The sequence below is a fragment of the Ochotona princeps genome, chromosome 2 (assembly GCF_030435755.1).
Source record: "Ochotona princeps isolate mOchPri1 chromosome 2, mOchPri1.hap1, whole genome shotgun sequence".
NCBI lineage: Eukaryota > Metazoa > Chordata > Mammalia > Lagomorpha > Ochotonidae > Ochotona > Ochotona princeps.
In genome coordinates this window covers 160,619,984-160,639,724 of record NC_080833.1, presented here as the reverse complement: position 1 = coordinate 160,639,724, position 19,741 = coordinate 160,619,984, and the positions used below count along the sequence as shown (strand labels likewise).

Below are 19,741 nucleotides of genomic sequence, written 5' to 3'. Positions count from 1 at the left end.
AACCAAATGACCAGTAAATCTGACCACAATGATTCTATTAAAGTGAATAAGATATTCTGTAACAAGCTGGAATACAAGCCACGTAGCTGATAAACCACGTCCTAAACAGAATGGCAAAACATATGAAATTAACACTTTGTGCATATGGCACTTAAGCAACAGGAAAGTTGTTACTGAAATCCAAATGGCTTTTCAGCATCACAAACTTCAATATAAAACTCAGTCTGCTTTCCCTTCTGCTAGTCTCCAGACAAATGAAGGGCACACTGTATAACTCAATGCAGAGTTACAATCTCGAAACAAAATGTACTAGCAATAAACCTGGAAAACAGGTATGAAAATAGGACTTCTCCAGGCAAACAGAAAAATACAATCCCAAGTATAAACAAATCTGTATGTCACTATGGACACTATGAGCATCAAACAAATCCCTGGCACAGTGCCTGGCATATGTACTCTATGTATACGGGGTTATTCTTCACTTAGAAATGATGCCTTAGAATAAGGCTCAATGATCACTAGGTGTTTCTCCTTCAAACAACATGGGGTTTTTTTGTTTGTTTGTTTGTTTGTTTGTTTGGAAAGGAATAAGGAGAACAAGAGCCCTCTCGGTCCGCTGTTTCCTCCCTTGGCTGCACACAGCAGCCAGGGCTGGCTGAGCTGACCGGGAGGGCTCCGGCACAGCACAACAATAGGGAGCCAGGGCTGGCTGAGCTGACCGGGAGGGCTCCGGCACGGCACAACAATAGGGAGCCAGGGCTGGCTGAGCTGTATTACGTGAGCCAACACCATCCTGGCAGGGCGCACAGTAGCAGGAAAGTGCAACAGGGAGCCAGACCTAAAAATCAAAGTCAAGCAATAGTATGTGTCTTAAGCAGCATGTGTGTTAACTGCTAAACAAAATGCCTACCTTCTAACAATATATCGTACCACTAAAGCTCCACAAAGTACCACTTCCAAAAATAAACTCTAAAAAATGAAGTAATACATTGAAACCACTTTCTCCCAACCTGCTTTGTACCAATACCCTCCCTAAACACATACTCAATGTGGTGTATACTATATCTAAATAGATTGGGTCAAGACTTTACTATAGTATTTCCTATTGTTAATTTATCACTAAAGTTCTCAAAATAACAAATCTCTTATACACCTGAGGACACCGCCATAAATCCAAAAGCTTCATACCGTCACAGTCGAGGCAAACGCTGGCGGCAGGTCCCTCCCGCTTTCCTCCTGCAGGCGTGTTCTCATCTCCCCGAGCAGGTCTCCAGCGCTTCAGCTCATCTCCTGGTTCTTTTGCTCCAGTGATCCAGAAACCACACGGGGGGTTAAATGATAGGTGCCAGCACGAAGGACTCCACCATCTGCTTCCCCACCGCGGAAGCGGAGTTTGTAAGGATCAGACACAGGTTCCCTCATTCAGACACACATGCGCTATCTCAACCTAGTTCCATCACCAGCCGTCACGTGCCAGGCACACTAACAGAGCTCCTGTACTTGTCCACTTGCCCTACTTAGGTCAGTAAACACAAAGTTACATAAATAATGGGATGAAACAGATTACAGTCTGTCTTAACAAAATACAGAATTTGAACTTCTTACAAAAGGCATAATTTTAGAAGAGAACTTCTATAGTTATTATCCAAATTAAGGTGTATACAATCCAGTACAAGCTTATTAGAATTTAGACACATCTGTAATACTCAGAATTAAGCTCAGAGCAATCTACATTCCTAGGAATTCTCATTTCATGGAAACAACATGTCAAAACACGTGTTGAACTATTCATGTCTCACTGTGAGGAACTGCTGCTTTCGGCAAATTGCTGGCAATCTGTATTTCAGAAGCAAACATACTTGAGACTCCCCGTCCACATGGATTTATTAATGCCCTTGGAATGGTTAATGGCACTAAAACTTATTTTTATGTTGGACGGAATTCAATAGATATCAAAAAAACAGAACTCCCTAAGCATTAAAGGTCATTTGATTCTAAACTATGCATCCAATAAAATCAATAAACCACCAGTTAATTATTGCCACCACTAATAAGCAACCCTGCTCTGTGTGTATATCTCTAACTGAGCCAATCTCCCAAGCAAAATACAGCCTCTCTTCAGGAGAGGAACTCTTCTCCTGCCCAGAGCCATTTGGAAATTCACAATATAATTCACAGGCCACACAAAATGACCAACTTGAAAGTCAGCCTGCTATAGACTCTCTGAATTTTGAGTTCCATCTCATTGCCATGGCAGCGTCAGAGCAGTAATCTACAGGTCTTTACTTGTCCCATGGCTGCATCTTAATGTGATACCTAAATGAAAGCAAACGCAACCATCAAGCCCATCAGAGAAACAGATATTGTTACAGACGCTTTCTGTACTCACACTGACCAATATACCTAAGAGAGAGAGAGGCACAAAATGTTTATCCTTCCTCAACAAAAGCAACTGGCACTATGGCAAAATAAGGGGGCAGTTCATGAAGTGGTATTTTGCTATTACACCTGCTAAGGTGTTAAACAGCCCTGTTTCCAATACCAGTTTATTCAACAGAAATATCGGACACACTTTTCCACATTAGGTCTTACCAGTGCAAATACTAACTTTTTCTTTAGAAATATACTCCCAATTATGAAATGTACTTATATGATAGTGAGAGTAGAGTTTAGAAAGATTACCCTACTTCAGTTGCTCTCCTATATTATACTTACAGCCTCTTTGATTTCACAAGAGAAAACATGTATCTGAAATTCTTCTGAGCCATGGGAGCTCTCTGTAAACGCAAAGCAGCCGCTCTCCGCCGTCCCATCGTGTCCACGTGCACAGAACAACACTTTGTAGATTGGAAAAGATGCTATCTCAACATTGCTGGATTGCTCTATGATTCTGCAGAACAGTGAGGAAAGACAAGACAAAACATCAAGGCACAAAGACATATAATTTCACTATGTCAAAATGACTTAGAAACATTTCTAAAGCCATGCAAGAAATTATCTTCATATTCCTGCAAAGCTTACACGCACACACATGCAAATAAATTCTTCAGCCTTTTTGGACAATTTCTGATTCTTACATTGGTTTCTAAAGATTAATATGAAAGAGTTTAAAAATAATAATTTGAAGAATTACAGAGGGAGACACAGAGACAGGCAGAAAGGTCCTCTGTCACGGTTCACTCCCCAAGGGGCCAAGTCTAAGCCGGAAGCCAGAGGCTCCATCCGCATCTTTCCCAGAGAGGCAGACACCTAGGCACTTGGGCCATCTTCTGTTGCTTTTCCCAGGCGTTCACAGAGAGCCACACCAAAGTGCAACAGCTGGGGCATGAAACAGCCCCTCCATGAGATGCCAGTGTTACCAGGAGCAGCTATGGCCCCCACATCACAACACCAACCGTCATGCCTGCATTTTCTATGATTCCAAAGCTAAGTATACTGTGTCCAGTAAAACCTGTATCACTCATCCCCAAGTCTGGTTTTGTTCTAGAAGAAAACATAGCAGAATGTGACAGAAGAAACGTTAGGTACAGAGCAGCACACAACATCCCTAAACAGTCCATTTCTACCCAAAACAGCATTTGGAACTTTATGTAAGCTTTAAATCTTTTAATGCCCCCAAAATGTAATCAACAACAAAAATAAGACCCGAAAGCGGTTTGTGGGAATTAAAAGCTGTAATTTCTGTGACTTTCCCTGCACAAAGCACATGTCCTGAATTGATTGAAACATTCCAGACCCTTTCAGGAATTCAAAGTAACACACACACACACACACACACACACACACACACACACACACCCCAGAGGAGGGGTGGTGGGTAAGGGGCACCCACCAGGAATAAGCAGGAGCATTAAAACACAAACTCTTGCTCAAGGTGTGTTTGACAAATCACAACTAAACAGATAACATTACAGGCCCATTTTTAGGAGATAACACATAAACAATATAATTATAAACCCCTTTTTCCAAAAACTAGAAGCATTCTTTTCCAAAATTTTGTAAATTGTTATTACTATTTTGGTACTTATAGTAAAACTAAAGTTTACCTACATTGAGACAAGAAATCAAAAAGAAATTTAAAAATGATTAAATTGTGGCACAGCAAATAAATCCAGTACTTAAGACACCCATATCCAGAAACCAGAGTGCTCAATTCTGGCTGTTGCATCCCCCTGACTCAGCTTTCTGTTAATGTGCCTGGGAGACAGGACATGATGGGCCAAACACCCCGAGGATCTGGTCCACCCATGTGGGGAGACATACATGGATCCCAGGTCCCTAGCTTCAGATGAACCTAACCTGGCTAACCGGATTGTGACAGGCATCTGGGCGATGAGGCAACGGATGTTAAGTACTTCTCTTCATTCCCTCTCCCTCCCTCCCTCCAATCCCACTCTTCTCTCTCCTTTTCAAATAGATCAATGCTGAGGGGTGAGGAGATTAAATCAACATTCGGGGAATATTCCAGGGTCAGAACTGATTCAACTTAATTTCTCAGACCTGTTCTACTTACTTGTTTGCTTTCTAAAAGCCTATTATGAATCAGATATTCCTCTAAGCACCGAAGTTACAGCAGGGAAAAACACAAACTCGCGCCTATGGCACTTGAGGTCTACTAAGGAAGACAGAAATAAAGAGAAGCATAATGTCAAATCCAAGAAAAATTCCATTAAGAAAAATAAAACGTACTGTTGGGGGAAAACAGAGATACGATGATGTGACTAAGGAAGACTTCTTTGATAAAATATTTCTTGAAGTGAAACTGGAGAGGAAAGAGGCCTTTGAAAGAACAAGTATTTAAGAAGAGAGAACATGCCAAGGCCTTGAGGCAAGAATCATGACTGATAAAGCCTGAGAAAAAAACAAAAGGCCAGAATAACTGGAATGCAATAAAGAGAGGGAAAGGGAGGCTACTGGACTACGGCATGCAAGAAAACCAATGACTGTCACATTCCTGCAAATCATACACAGACATATGTACCACAAAGAGCCCTCACCTTCTGGCGACGGCAAAGGGAGAAAACAGAATGAGAGAAGGGTGTTCTCAGGAATGGATCAGAATCATTCAAACAGCAACTCGTGAAACTCTCTCATCCCATCCCGCCAAGCAGGATGCCTGCCGAGTAGCCTTACGCAGGGACTTAAGAGCCAGCAAGCCCTCAGCAGACATCTGAAAACAGCTGGAAACCGACCTAGAAATCTCTCTCCTCCAGAAGTGTGAGAAATAAATTTTTTTACAGGTTTATTTTATTTTTATTAGAAAGTCAGATTTACAGAGAGAATGAAAAATAGAAAGATCCATCTGCTGGTTCACTCCCCAAGTGGCCACAATGGCCAGAGCTGAGTCAATCCAAAGCCAGGAGCCAGGAGCTTCTTCTGGGTCTCCCACGCAGGTGCAGGATCCCAAGGCCTTGGGCCGTCCTCCACAGCTTTCCTAGGCCACAGGCAGGGAGCTGCATAGGAAGTGGAGCAGCAGGGACACAAACCAATGCCCACATAGGATCCCAAAACATGCAAGGCAAGGATTTAGCCACTTGAGCCATCCTAGCGGACCCCTAGTTTTATTCTAAGGCTCATTTTCTTTTTTTTTTTTTTCATCTGCAAAAGATGTGTTTTATTTCAAAGGTGATCTGTTCCATGTTATATGGGATCTTTCTTGCATTCATTTAAAGCCTCCATTCCAGAAATATTAATGTTTCTTAATACCTCCCCCACAGCAACTGCAAGCTCTCCCAGCAGCTTTCAAGAGCTGCAGCAAGTCGTGGAGTCCCTCAGACCACGGTTGGCCAAAACTTCGAAGCCCTTCTACAAGATGCTTCCAGAATCCGACAGCACCTACTAGGTTGGGTTGTACCTGTGGGAACTAATCCTTCTCCAAATGGAACATATGCTGAAATCTCCAATTCAGAGCTACAGATGCCTAAATGTGAACCACTCGCCTCTGAGGGGGGGCCTCCTCCCCACACTGTCTCTCCACAAAGCTGGTCCCGGATGAAAGGTGTTTGACAAATACTGGGGCCTGAGAGTTCATTCAAGTTGCACGGTCACCCTAAGGTGTTGGCCCTGTCCACACAAGCCAAGATGACATCATACCACATCCTTGCTCTGACCTGGAGGAAAACAAAAGAGAAGCAATGGGGCAGAAAACCTATTTCCTTTTAAGGCACAGCCTGGGAATTTCCTACATCATAGTTGTCACCATCACATCAACTGGAATCTGTAAATGCTGTCACATCTCACTGCAAGGGAGGCTGGCCATGTACCCAGTTTGTTACTGTAGGAAACAGGGAGAATGGGTGTAGGGGAGGACAACCAGATGTCACCAGCCGATTTCACACTCTTTCTCTCACCACGGTGCTCCATCCCCACACTGCCACGTCAAAGGGAGACTTAAGGCCCACCTCTGAGCTCTTCCTAGCACAGATGTTCCAGCCACTTCTCCACACTTAGCCAGATGTCATCACTCCCTGAAGTCTATCTCCCACCAAACCTTCCCAGACAACCCCTGTCCAAGGTGTTCCATGATGTTCCTTAGCATCTGTGTTGTCATCATCTATATGTTGTTCCATACAACCAAGTCTTCATTTCAGAATTAGTACATTCCTTAAGAACAAGGTGTTCAGGGCCTGGCGGCATGGCCTAGCGGCCAAAAGTCCTCGCCTTGAACGCGCCGGGATCCCATATGGGCGCCGGTTCTAATCCCAACAGCTCCACTTCCCATCCAGCTCCCTGCTTGTGGCCTGGGAAAGCAGTCGAGGACGGCCCAAAGCTTTGGGACCCTGCACCCGTCTGGGAGCCCTGGAAGAGGTTCCAGGTTCCCAGCTTCGGATAGGCGCAGCACCAGCTGTTGCGGCTCACTTGGGGAGTGAACCATTGGATGGAAGATCTTCATCTCTGTCTCTCCTCCTCTCTGTATATCCGGCTTTCCAATAATAATAAATCTTAAAAAAAAAAAAAAAGAACAAGGTGTTCGCTGTGCATTCTGCCTGCCTCTCCTGCATTCCCTTCTTAATTTACTATTTATTGGAAAGGTAGAGTGACACACACACACACACGCACAGATTCCATCTGCTGGTTCACTCCCCTGAATCTGTGCCAAGCCAAAGTCAGGATCCAGGTGCTGCTTCTGGGTATCCCACGTGGGTAGCAGGGTCCCAAGTACTCAGACCATGTTCTGCTTCTTCCTCAGCTATGTCATCAGGAAGCTGGATTTATGACAGAGCAGCCAGGACTTGAACCAGGGTTTTCATATAGGGTGCCAGCTTCACAGGTGGCTTTTTAAATATATTTTTATTTTGAATTTTGAATTATGTGGTACAATTTCGTATAGGCTGGGATTCCCCCTCCCAAACTCCCACCCCTCATCAGATTTTTCCCATTTTGCTACAACAGTGTAGTCCTTCATAAAGAATCATAATTCTATGAGTCTCTTATTTAAGTGTACCCCAACATTGTTGGTCCAATGTCAGACAGTCCAGCACCCCATTGTCTACACATGTTCAACAATTTCATTGGGAGTCCATCTTTTGTCTGGAAGCAGGGATGCGTGTTCCATTATAGCCCCATGTCTGTATGTGATAGACCCCAGTACGCCATCACCATACATTTTCATAAGTGGGAAGCCATGAAACAAGGTCAACATCTGGTATGAGTTAGAACAGCCACAACAATAACAACAACATCAACAACAAATTACAACACCATGAAAAAAATGCACCACTGAGTGACCAACACGTGGGTGACAAAAAGGAAACACAAAAATCTCTTGGGAAAAATGATGCCATCGTATAATCCATGAGTCCATGATGAATTCGACAAGAGAAAAGAAATTATTTGGAATAAACCAAACTAAAATTTAAAAAAACATCAAAACACATGGGATACAGCCAAAAAAGCAAACAAACAAAAAACAGTATGGACTAGATTATTGAAATTACACTTTCCATGTTTATTTCCTTATGTAGGAGAGAACACATGGTATTTGTTTTTTTTATTACCATTTTTCTAGCTTTTATTCTTGAATACTGTGTTCAGTCATACATGGATCATCATATCAAGCATTTCTCACTGTACAAGGATAACTACCACAACTGTTCATATTATGCATACAGAAGGTGCGTCTGGGGTATCTGGTAGGCATTCTTTGAGTTACCATAGTGAAGTGCCTGAAGGAACTAGCTCCTGGCTCACCATTCTCCACCTCCTGTGCTGTGTCTGCACTGTTGCTTGTACAACCTTTCTCCCACTTCCAGTTCAAGCAGTGTCCAGGATTAGGGAGGCATCAGGTGTCCTCAATAACTGGGTTGTTATTGGTGCTTATCTTGCCAGAACCTGATGGTCATTAGGTCTGAGAGACACCCAGACCTATTTTGGCCACAGGATGCCAAAAGTAGGTAATATTTTCCCTGTGGGACCGGTGCAATGCACTAAGCTGGAAGTCAGTTTGCTCTCAGCTTATCACATGTGCAGCTCACTGTTGTCCCTCCAATCTGAAAGCCTTTGCCACACTGTACAGAATGGCACCAGATATGGCACTGGTGGAGTCCTGCAACTGCTGGCCATTAGGTGTGGGGAATACTCAGACTTAGCTCCCGATGAATTCCACTTCCCAGCTGGCTGCTGGTGGAGCTCCGGCTGCCAGTGGAGCTAATATTGCCACTCCCTGTCACTGGATTATTTGATTACTGCAACAGTGCTTTGTTGTCTCCACTGCTTCCTCATGTCCGTCAGTCTCCAGGTGCCTTTCTGCCCTCTTAACTACTCTCCTACTTCCTAGAATGTGTCCTCTATGCTTAACCCTGGCTAATTATTTCTCCATCTGTTTAAAAGTATCTTAACCCCATTTCACCATGTTGATTCTCCTAGATTTTAAATACTAGTTAATCTTTTCAAGACACTCTCATTATAAGCATTCATTATTATTTTTTTTATTTTTTTAAAGATTTATTTTATTTTTATTACAAAGTCAGATATACTGAGAGGAGGAGAGATAGAGAGGAAATGGAGCCGCCGGGATTAGAACCAGCGGCCATATGGGATCAAGGCGAGGACCTTAGCCACCAGGCCACGCTGCCGAGCCCTTATTATTATTTTTGACCACTAGAAAGTCAATGAGCAAAATGCCTTGAGTGTCCAACAAAAGACTGCTGCTGTGTCTTTTGCTCTTGAGCAATCAGCTTTCGCTTTCACTAAACTACTTCCGCTTCTTATTAGCCACAGCTTTGATTGTGCTCTGTCTTTAGAACTGTACTGGTAAAATGGTATTTGTTCTTTTGTGGTTGACTCATTTCACTAAGTATAATGGTCTCTAGTTGGGACAACCTGGTTGTAAACAGTATAATCTCATTCTTCTTCGTAGCTGAGTAATATTCCATGGAGTAGATGTACCAGTTTCTTTAACCACTCTTCTGTGGACGCACATCTGGATTGTTTCCATGTCTCTGCTATTGTAGATTGTGCTGCTGCAAATATAGGATTACAGATCCCCTTCTCACATATAGATTTCACTTGTATTGGGTATATTCCTAGGAGCGGGATAGCTGCATCATATGGCAGATTTATTTGCAATTCTCCAAGCACTCTCCATACTGATTACCACAGTGGTTGTACTAGCCTACACCCCCACCAGCAGTGAAGGAATGTGCCTTTCTCCCCACATCCACGCCAGCAGGTGTCGTTAGTTGAGTTCTGAATGTAGGCTAGTCTCACTGGAGTTAGGTGGTACTCAACATGGCTTTCATTTGTATCTCATGGCTAGGGAGCCTGAGCATCTTTTCATATGTCTGTTAGTCATTTGAATCTGTTCTCTTGAAAAATGTTCATTTCCGTTGTCCATTTTGTTACAGGGTTGTGTTTGGTTTTTTTGGTTTTTTTTTTTTTTTTTTTTTTTTTTCGCTTTCCCTGGGTTTCTGAAGCTCTTTGTAAATCCTGGATATTAGTCCCCTATCACTTGTGTAGTGTGCAAAAATTTTCTCCCATTCTGTTGGTTCCTTCTTCACTTTAATTGTTTCCTTTGTTGTGCAGAGGCTTTGTAGTTTGATGTAGTCCCATTTGTTCATTTTGGATTTGATTGCCTTTACTTTTGACGTCTTTTCTAACTTTTTCCCTGTTCCTGTATCTTGGAGTGTGCTTCCTACGTTTTCCTTTAATAGTTTGATGGCTTCTGAGTATAAATTTAGGTCCTTGATCCATTTAGAGCTAATTTTTGTATGTGACAAGTGTGGATCTTGCTTCTTTATTCTGCAAGCTGCTGTCCAGTTGTCCCAACAGCATTTGTTGAATAGACCAGGAATTTTGCCTGGGTTGTTTTCAGTTTTCTTGTCAAAGATTAGTTGACTATACATGTGTGGATCCCCTTCTGGTGTTTCCATTCTGTTCCACTGATCTTCTTCTCTGTTTCTGTACCAGTACCAGACTGTTTTGATAACCACTGCTCTGTAGTATGTCTTGAGGTCTGGAATTGTGATTCCTCCAGCTTGATTTCTATTTTTCAGGATAGCTTTAGCTATTCGTGGTCTTTTGTGATTCCAGATGAACTTCTGTATCATCTCTTCTATTTCTGAGAAGAATGTTGTTGGGATTTTGATTGGGATTGCGTTGAATCTGTATATTGCTTTTGGTAATATGGTCATTTTGATGATGTTGATCCTGCCAATCCTGGAATATGGTAAGGTTCTCCATTTTTCAAGGTCTTCTTCTATTTCCTTTTTTTAATGATTTATAATTTTCAACATAGCGGTCTTCCACATATTTAGTCAGTTTAATTCCTAGGTACTTAAGATTCCTCTATGCTATTTTAAAGTGGACTGTACTTACAATTTCTTTCTCAGCCATGTAATTATTTGTGTGCACTAGTGCCACTGATTTGTGTTCATAATTTTGTCTCCTGCTACTCTGCCACAAAGTCTCTCATGAGTTCCAGTAGTCTGTTGGCTGAGTCTTTTGGTTCTCCTGTGTAGGGAATCATGTAATCTGCAAATAGCGATAATTTCATTTCCTCCTTTCCAATTTGTATTTCTTTAATTACTTTTCCTTGCCTAATAGCTATGGCAAGGACTTCCAATACTATGTTGAAGAGTAGCGGTGATAGTGGACATCCCTGTCTAGTTCCAGATTTTAGTGGGAAGGCTTCCAATCTTTCCCTGTTTAGTAAGAAGCTGGCATTGGGTTTTTTGTAAATTGCTTTGATTACTTCAGGTGGAGTTGGTGGCGTGCCTTGCCGGGGCCGTTTTTTCTGTGGAGTCTGAGGAGTGCTCTAAGATGGTGGTGATTTTGTTCCTAGCTTAGTTCTCGGGCAGCTCAGCTGTCCTCCCTTCAGTGTAACAGTGTCTGGTCCCATGACGCATGAGCAATTTACCACTCCTCTCTTGCAGTTTATCAGTGTTCAGGAGCGCTTGCCTCAGTGTCCAAAATGGCATCCATACGGGCACCAACAAAGATCAGGGGGCTGTCGGCTGTCAGCTCCAGGGACCACACAGGCTGCAAGGCTGGCGTTGTGGGCTCAGCTCAGTGCAATTAGCTAGTTACAAGCCCACTGTGGATCTTCACTTGAAGTCCACACTTGCTGCCCTGCTACCCGAGATGGCACCAGGAGGGATGCTGCTGGAGGATTGAGGCTGTTGGCTTTCAGCTCCAGGGACCACACTGACCCTGCGGGGAGTGAAGCTGGTGCTGCCCTTCCCACTGGATCAGTTCCATGTGATCAGCCATAAACAAGCCTCCTCTGTGCCGTTGAATAAACTCCGCACTCCGCCTCTCCACACAAGATGGCGCGCTGAGTTTCCTACTCTTTCTCCGCCTGTGGCTGGTCCCAGTCACCCAGCTCAATTGTCAGGTCCAAGACTGCACTCGCCTCCCGAGCTCCCCATGCGGACCCAGGATCCCACCTGGCAGTCACAAGAGCTGTGTGGAGGCCACTGCTGGATGTCTGGCTGGCACTGGAAACTGATGGCCAGAGCCTGGATCACTGGCATCTAAATTGCCGCTCATCGGCCACTGGTGGGTTTTTCAGTCCACTGCAATACTGTTGTGCCCCCACCACAGCTTCCCTGTATCCAGGGGGTCTCCAAGTACCCCCTGCTTACTGCCTGACCCCTATTTTTTCCCTGTAAACTGCTTATTGTACTTCACCCTGTCTAAAGATTCTCCTTCTTATCAAATGTGTCTGTACTGTATGCCACCATGTTGCCTCTCTCACAGGCGGTTTCTTAACCCCCTATGCCACAATGGTGGTCACTGACCTCAGGTTCATTCATTTTCAAGGCCAAGGTTACGTGACAGGCTAACAAAAGATTTTAATATTACTCCAGAATAGAAAAATACGAATTATCATTATTCTTAGTTTTATTTCCATTTATAATATTCTTAGTTGGCAAATGCTCTTTACAAATAAAGAACACAGTCTAAGCCTAGACACAACATTTACCTTAAATATCTACAGAGTATAAGTGAATTCACTATAGGTCCTCCACCTGATTTCGAATAAATCCTCATCATCACTCTAAAGATTTAATACATGCCTACAGAAAAAGAAAATTAGAGCTTACCTCACAGAACCTTCTGGAACATTTGGCACATACAGAGTAACAGGAAAAGGGTACTGACAGGACGACTTCATCGTGGCCAGCGCCCGCAAAGCCTCCACTTCATTCCTCGGGGAAGAAACCTTCATACACCCTAGGTAGGTCAGCTTGTTAAACAAAACACTATCTTCTTCAGGCAATTCACTTGGAGAAGATGGCCTGGGCGTAGAAATTTCTGAAGAAGAACCGAAAAAAAAAAAAAAAATACTAAAAAGTCAGTGCGACGTTAGGTGTCTTTCTGTTTTCACTTGTTTTGTTATTCACCCTGAATGCTAATTCAGAATTCCAGAACTGGCCATTCATACTTTCATATCTCTCCAAAAAGTCTCAGCTATAACTTCTTCAGAGGAAACAAAAAAAACAAATTAAGCCCTGTATTTTTAAAACAACAAGCATACTTGTCTAATTTTTAAATTTCATTTATTTACTCAAATGGTAGATAAATACAAAGACAGAATGAGGGTAAAAGAGAGAGACCTTCTCTTTCTTTCTCTCTCTCTCTCTCTCTCTCTCTCGCAACACCCAGGGCCAGGCCAGGCCAGGCCACTGGCACAGACCCAGCCTGGCTCTTCCCCACGGATGTCACTGGCTGTCTCCCTGGTGATTCTTCTTATGAAAGTACTTCAATAACTTAGTGAAAAGTTAATCGGGCAGGCATTTCATTTAGTGGCTGAAATGGACTTAACAACAGACACACAATATCAAAAGGCCTGTGTTTGAGTCTGGGCTTTGTCTCTAATCCCAATCTCTTGCTAACACGCGACCTGGAAAGCAACAGGAGATCACCGAGGCAGCTGCGTGCCTGCCACCCCAGTAAGAGACTCTCATGGAATTCTGGCCCCAGGCTTCGCCCTGCCCCAACCCCAACTGTTTCAGGCATCTCGGATATGAAACAAGAGATGAAAAGATCTTTCTCTGGTTATCGTTGTCACTCAAATAAAATGGACATAAATTTTAATTATTTTTAAAGGTGAGTTTATTTGGGTGAAAAAATGTTGAAATCCATGCAAACAGGCGATCTTTAAAAAGTTCATGGACAAAACTGAAATTCCAAATATTTTCATAAAATCAACTTATCTTTTTATTTCATTTTCCCAGGAATTTTTGTAGCTCCATATTTATTAAGCAGCCAAACTTTTTATCAAAAGTAAATAATATTAAAATCATACACCTTATACCTGTAACAGGGGAAGTTACGCTCCCTTATCTCACCCTTCCCTAGCTTCTATGAACTATTTCAGTATTACAACGCAATTTTTTCTTAAAATAGTTGATGAATGATCCCATTATTACCTCAACCCATTCTACTGCAAAAGTGATGAATTTTTAAAAAAATATATATGACCGCTTTAATTCTAAAGATACCAGAGCAAAGACTTCACTATAGTTAGAAAGCATCTATCTGCAAGTATCAGGTGCCTTTACCTGAAAGCACACATACAGCTCTTCTCCAACTCTTCCCCTCTTCTCTTTAACCATATACATGTCCCCCAAATTAAGCAAGTCCACTTCTCTTAAGCCAGATCCTTGCATTATATTTAAATTCTCAGTCTCAGATTCCTCTTAAAAGTCATTTCAAACCTCTCCACTCTAGGCCATAAATATTATTCTAAGATATGCATCCTCACTATCAATTTTTCCACTGATAAACCAAACAGACAAGATACAATCAAGAGTTACTTATAGTGTCACATTCTGAAACACCAGCTTTTCCTGAAAAACAGTTTCGTAAAGTAATAATATTTTATTACTATCATCATCATCATTATGCCCCCTTAAAATTCCTTTCCCCCTTCAAGCCTTACTCTGCTTCGTAGCCACTGGGAGCTCTCATTCTGTTTCATAAACGGTACCCTTCTGAGTTTTTTGAATCATAAATCAAGCCAAAAAAAAAAATCACAGTCAAGTTTGCATTTCATTTAAACTTCCCATGCAGAGTCCACATTGTGGCACAGCAGGTAAAGCCATGGCCTTCACTGCTAAAATCCCAGGAGTGCAGGTTTCTGCCCCAGCTGCTCCACTTCTGACCTAACTCCCTGCTAACATTCTGGGAAAAGCAGCAGAAGACGGCACAAGTGCTTGGGCCCTGCCACCCACATGGCAACCCAGAAAGAAGTTCCCAGTCCCTGCCCTTGGCCTGGCTCAGCTCTGATGGATGTGGCCACTTGGGAGGAAAGAAAGAAGATCTCTCTCCCTCCCCTCCACCAATCCCTCTGTCTTTCTCTGTGTAATTCTATCATTATAACTAAACAGAACTTTAAACTATACAAACTTCATGTCATAGAATACTAACTTTATTTTCACATTTTTCTGTAACTTCTTTACAATACTTGTTTATTTATTTATTTATTTGAAAGGCAGAGTTACATAAAAAGAGACAAAGACAAGAGAAAGAGGTCTTCCACTCACTGGTTCACTCCTCCAGTGGCTGCCATGACTAGGGTTGGCTAAGGCCAAAGCCAGGAGCCTGGAGCTCCACTCAGGTCTCCCTCTGGCTCATCTTTCACCACTTCCCCAGAGGCTTTAGCCGGGGGCAGCCAGGACTTGAACTGGCATCCATATGGATGCAGGGTTTGCAGGCAGCAGCTTAACCCACTGTACCACCAACACAGGTCCCTCAATGACTTAAAATTGTGGGGAAAACATGTTTGCAAGTCACCGTAAAACCAAGTGGGAATGAGAACGATCTGGGCAACAACAACCTGAAACCAATTAAAAGTCTGAGACTGTCAGACTGGGATATTTAAAAACAAAAAGAAATTTTAAATACAAACACACAAACAGGTTAGAAGTAAAACAAAAATGCATACACAGAGAAAGCTATGTCATGCAAACAGGAGTGAGTGGAAACCCGGAGTACCACACTCACGCTCACGCCAGCAAGGTGGCTCAGAACCACACTCACGCCAGCAAGGTGGCTCAGAACCACACTCACGCCAGCAAGGTGGCTCAGAACAAGTGTTAACAAAGGAAAAAGAGACACTTCAAAATGAGACATGTTCAATCTGTTAATAATACACAATAACTCTAGGTGACTATGTCTATAAACCAGAGTTTCAATAACCAAAGCAATTATAATGCATTTATTTTTCAATCTAATCACTTCAAATAAAATGGGGAAGCCATATAACCATATATGGCCTCTTATTCTGCTCTTTTTATTATACTGACATTCATAATACAGTTATGTATATTGAAAACCTGCCGGTATAACATGTTACTTTAGTGTTCATACATATTTTAAATAATTTGTGAGAAAAATAAATGCATAGGAGGAAGAGCAATTAGTGTAATTAACTACATAGATACTGCCAGTGTGAAGAAGAAAAAATCATAAAACTATATCCATTGACAAAAGTTATTGGGACTTATCCAGACTTATTTTTCACCTTTAAATACTGAATTAACTAGCAATTATCTGCATATATAGTATGATCCAAGAATCTGATTTTCTTTTATTCCATTTAAAGCAGTAATTTTCTCAACGCTACTGACTTGTGGAGCTAACTCTGTCACACACCAAATTCCCTTATGCATCCAGGTCTGTTCCTGGAATCCTATTCTAGGGAATCATTTGCACTGCAGAGCAACACACCAGTTTAATCACAGATCTTCAGTATATCTTAATAACCAATGTTCTTTTTTAAATTATTCTGGCTACTCATATACTTGTCCAAATGTATTTCAGAATCAGTTTAAAAGAATAATTGAAATTTGGAATTACTACTCAAATAACAGACTACCTTGGAGCTCGATGACCCCTTTTCAAGGTTGACTCTCCTCCCCAGTAATCAATATGGTGTCACTTCCCGTTGGTTCAGGTGGGAATATCCTTCCATGGTATTTCATAATTTTGTAATTAAGGTTTCTTTCATACAATTTCCATTTCTTCATTGATATTATCTTTGTTGGTATTTTAAGTGGAATTAGTATTTTCTATTATCTCTGCTAACATTCCTAAAAGTCTAAATGTAATAGATTGTAATTTACTGTGCTCTTCCTTTCTAGTTATCACACCACATCCCCTTCTCCTGTCCTCATACTGCTGGATTCTCCAATACAATCTCAATTAGCCCTGATGACAGTTAGCATGCCCCAACTATTCCAGTTTAAATGTTATCTTAATGATAGTGTGCCTTAAATTTTGAAAAATATCATTTACGTTCTGAAAAAGATTTCCTTCTATTCCTATTTTTCCAAAAACTTTAAGTGTGTATGTATAAAACAGATCTTTTTCAGTGTTTATTCCATATGTATTGATTTATTTCTCTTTTCATTATTTTTATAAGCTTTTTTTAAGATCTATTTATTTTTATTGGAAAGTCAGATTTACAGAGAAGAGACACAAAGATCTTCCTTCCACTAGTTCACTCAGCCAGAGCTGAGCCAATCCTAATCCAGGAGCTTTTTCAGGGTCTCCCACACGGGTGCAGGGTCCCAAGGCTTTGGGCCGTCCTCTACCACTTTCCCAGGCCACAAGCAGGGAGCTGCATGGCAAGTGGAACATGAACCAGCACCCATACGGGGTGACAGTGCTTACAGGCAGAGGATTAGCCAGTTTAGCAATCATGCCAATCCCTCTTTTCACCGTTTTACATGTTAGATTATATTGTCAGACATTTTAATACTGAATCAAGCTTTCCAAGGCAAGAATCACAATTAAATTCTCTATGTATATTCCATCATACCCACACTGTTTAGTGCTTTATCCTATACTTGTATTTACTCGATGGACAACACTCAGAAATGGATTATGAATAGCCTAGATCAAACAGGATAATTCCATCTATCATAGTGACTCCTGAGGGGTCGGAATGTAGCCCAAGCCTACCAGTGCAGGTCACCTCAGTTAGTAAACGAATGAAACCTTTCTCTTTGCCAGCAACTCTGCAACAGAACAGCCAATCTTATCTACAAATTTCTGCTTGTACCTACTTAGTGACCATGAAGTAAAACAGCTAAGCAAACAGGTGACAGGAGAAAAATCAAAGCCTGGTAGTTCACCAAACAGCACCAACAGAGAGCCAGATCAAACTACAGCTCCAGCATGGAAACCGGCTGAAGCTAGACTTGGGTTCTGGCTGTGCTTGTTTTTGTTGCACCCAAAACCACCTGTGCTTGTTTATCATTGATCAGAATCCGTAACCTATTCACTCTTAATAATGTCTATTATTGGGCCCAGCAGCGTGGCCTAGCGGCTAAAAGTCCTCGCCTTGAAAGCCCCGGGATCCCATATGGGCTGGCTCTAATCCCAACAGCTCCACTTCCCATCCAGCTCCCTGCTTGTGGCCTGGGAAAGCAGTTGAGGACGGCCCAATGCATTGGGACACTGCACCCGCGTGGGAGACCCAGAAGAGGTTCCAGGTTCCCGGCTTCGGATCGGCACGCATCGGCCCATTGCGGCTCACTTGGGGAGTGAATCATCGGATGGAAGATCTTCCTCTCTGTCTCTCCTCCTCTGTGTATATCTGGCTGTAATAAAATGAATAAATCTTTTAAAAAAAATAAATAATGTCTATTATTTAATATACTAATAGTACTGTTATGTTATTAGGATTCTTACCAATTAAACTTTCAAGTACATCAAACTAAATAAAAATATACATCATATGAAAAACCTATTATCTGATGCTGAGGACCTGTCAATTCACTGGCAGGTTTTCAATGTACATAATTGTATTATAAATGTCAATATAAATTCCCTGAGGCCCAGTTATGGTGCCAAGCACTAGGGGACAAATGCAGACCCAAATTATAACCCCTGTTCTCAAAGACTGAAATCTGATTTGACAAGTAGCAACATAAGAAACAAAATGGAAACTCTTAACCAAAACTGAAAAATTCATGGGCATGATCTCATAAAACCAAAACCACACAATTTTCTCATTTTCACCTTAAATTTTTCGTTGATATTTCCCTTACAACTTCCAAAGGTTTAATGCAGTACCTGTATTAGATGGATCCAAAATCAACTGAAGAGATGACTTATTTGGTTGGCTGGCTGGAGTATCTCCAAATGAACCATCTGAAATTTCACCAGAACTTTGACAATCAACAAGAGGGTTCTGCCCTTTCTCAGAATCTCTCAAAATCTCTTCCATGGCTTTTTCCAGTTGCTCATCACCATTCGAAACTATCTAGAGACAGAGAAAATTTCAAATCCCATTTTGGCTATGAAGTTTAATTTCAGCAAAACATTTCTTTTTTTTTTAATTTATTTACTGATTTGAAAGGTAGAGTTAGAGAGAAAGAGGTAAGGACAGGGACAGTGACAGAGCAACAGGAACCAAGGCCTCTCATCAGCGGGTTCACACCCCAGATGGTCACAAATGATTAGGGCTAACTCCAGGCCAATGCCCAGAACTTCATCTTCTTAAAGCATTTCAGACAGTTTCCCAACTATATTTGATGTAAAATTTTGTAAGATTTTTCTGATTTTTCCTTTTTATTTTTTAGGCAAATATCTTAAAAATTTAAGTTTACATGTTTTAAAGGGGGGAAAATGAGTAAATTTAAGTGGACAGAGTCCACTGACCCTATCAATTGAAAGCTCATCGTTTTACTACCACAGCATAAACATGTTTCTGATTTCTTAACAAACTCTGCTGGCTGCTGAAAAAAGAACTGCTAATACAAACTTAAGTTGGCATGTCTGTTCCTTAGAAGAGAGGAGACACAAAGCCTACGTGAGCAGATAATACCCTAAGCACAGCACAGCAGTGCTTGTAAACTGACATTCTGATGTTTGATTATTGCTCACAGACCTAATCTATACCCTGAGAAACAATGGTTTTCATCACTTACTACTGACTAAAGTCTGTATTTTGTGAAGGGGTAAGTTTGTGATTAAAAAAAAATTTTAAGTATTTTATGAAAATTAAAAGGAAGAAGGGAGGGAATTATCCTTATGTTCTGAAACTGTATATGTGTAATACATGAAGTTCATCCTTATGGGTATGTAAGCTTACCTTCATTTTCTTCGACTTGAAAAAGGCAACACAAAAATAAGGAAAAAGAATGACACCCAAATCTTAAAAATAAGACATATACTTTTAACATATGTAGGTGTGTAAGCTGCATAGTCACAAGAAAGAATGTTAACAGCCGCCTTAAAAAAAAAAAAAACAGAAAAACTGAAAAATCTCTAAATTGAAAGCAAA

The 19,741-nt window shown here is 41.5% G+C and overlaps 1 protein-coding gene across 2 annotated transcripts in view; it reads right to left on the bottom strand.

Annotated features, from left to right (window-relative positions):
• Positions 1–19,741, bottom strand: part of RABGAP1L (RAB GTPase activating protein 1 like) — a 614,224-nt gene that overhangs the window by 541,066 nt on the left and 53,417 nt on the right. For both annotated transcript variants that reach the window (XM_058660694.1, XM_058660695.1), the window contains exons 3-5: positions 18,529–18,718; positions 12,546–12,756; positions 2,716–2,890 (exon numbers count right to left, since the gene is read on the bottom strand). In XM_058660694.1, the coding sequence (XP_058516677.1) occupies positions 2,716–2,890; positions 12,546–12,756; positions 18,529–18,718 (576 nt within the window). The remainder of the gene's footprint in view (positions 1–2,715; positions 2,891–12,545; positions 12,757–18,528; positions 18,719–19,741) is intronic.